The sequence below is a fragment of the Halyomorpha halys genome, unplaced genomic scaffold, assembly GCF_000696795.3.
Source record: "Halyomorpha halys isolate HHAL.00 unplaced genomic scaffold, Hhal_1.1 Scaffold206.1, whole genome shotgun sequence".
NCBI classification, from domain to species: Eukaryota; Metazoa; Arthropoda; class Insecta; order Hemiptera; family Pentatomidae; genus Halyomorpha; species Halyomorpha halys.
The window spans coordinates 92,796-93,084 of NW_027108531.1; the positions used below are offsets into that span (position 1 = coordinate 92,796).

Below are 289 nucleotides of genomic sequence, written 5' to 3' on the forward strand. Positions count from 1 at the left end.
CTAAACTTTGATGATCATTAAGTTTATTTAATTAGTTTGCATTTGTTTATTTTGTTGATTTTTTTATTATTGAAAGCATTATGTTGGTTTTAGGGCTCAGTTATGGCTTGTGAATATCTTCTGCTGAACGGTGTCCCTATCAATGCCCAAGACAGTAACGGTAGAACTCCACTTCACCTTGCCGTAGAACTGGGTACCTTTTTTAAATTATTTATTGTATAGAAGTTTTAAGGTCAGGCAACCTCCTAATATCGAACTTTAATGATATATGTCTTGTAATATCCTCTCT

The 289-nt window shown here is 32.9% G+C and overlaps 1 protein-coding gene across 1 annotated transcript in view; it reads left to right on the plus strand.

Annotated features, from left to right (window-relative positions):
- Positions 1–289, plus strand: part of CenB1A (Centaurin beta 1A) — a gene marked incomplete in the record, with an annotated part of 29,502 nt that overhangs the window by 21,270 nt on the left and 7,943 nt on the right. Inside the window, 1 exon segment of the mRNA XM_067046849.1 lies at positions 94–193. Coding sequence (XP_066902950.1) covers positions 94–193 — 100 coding nt within the window.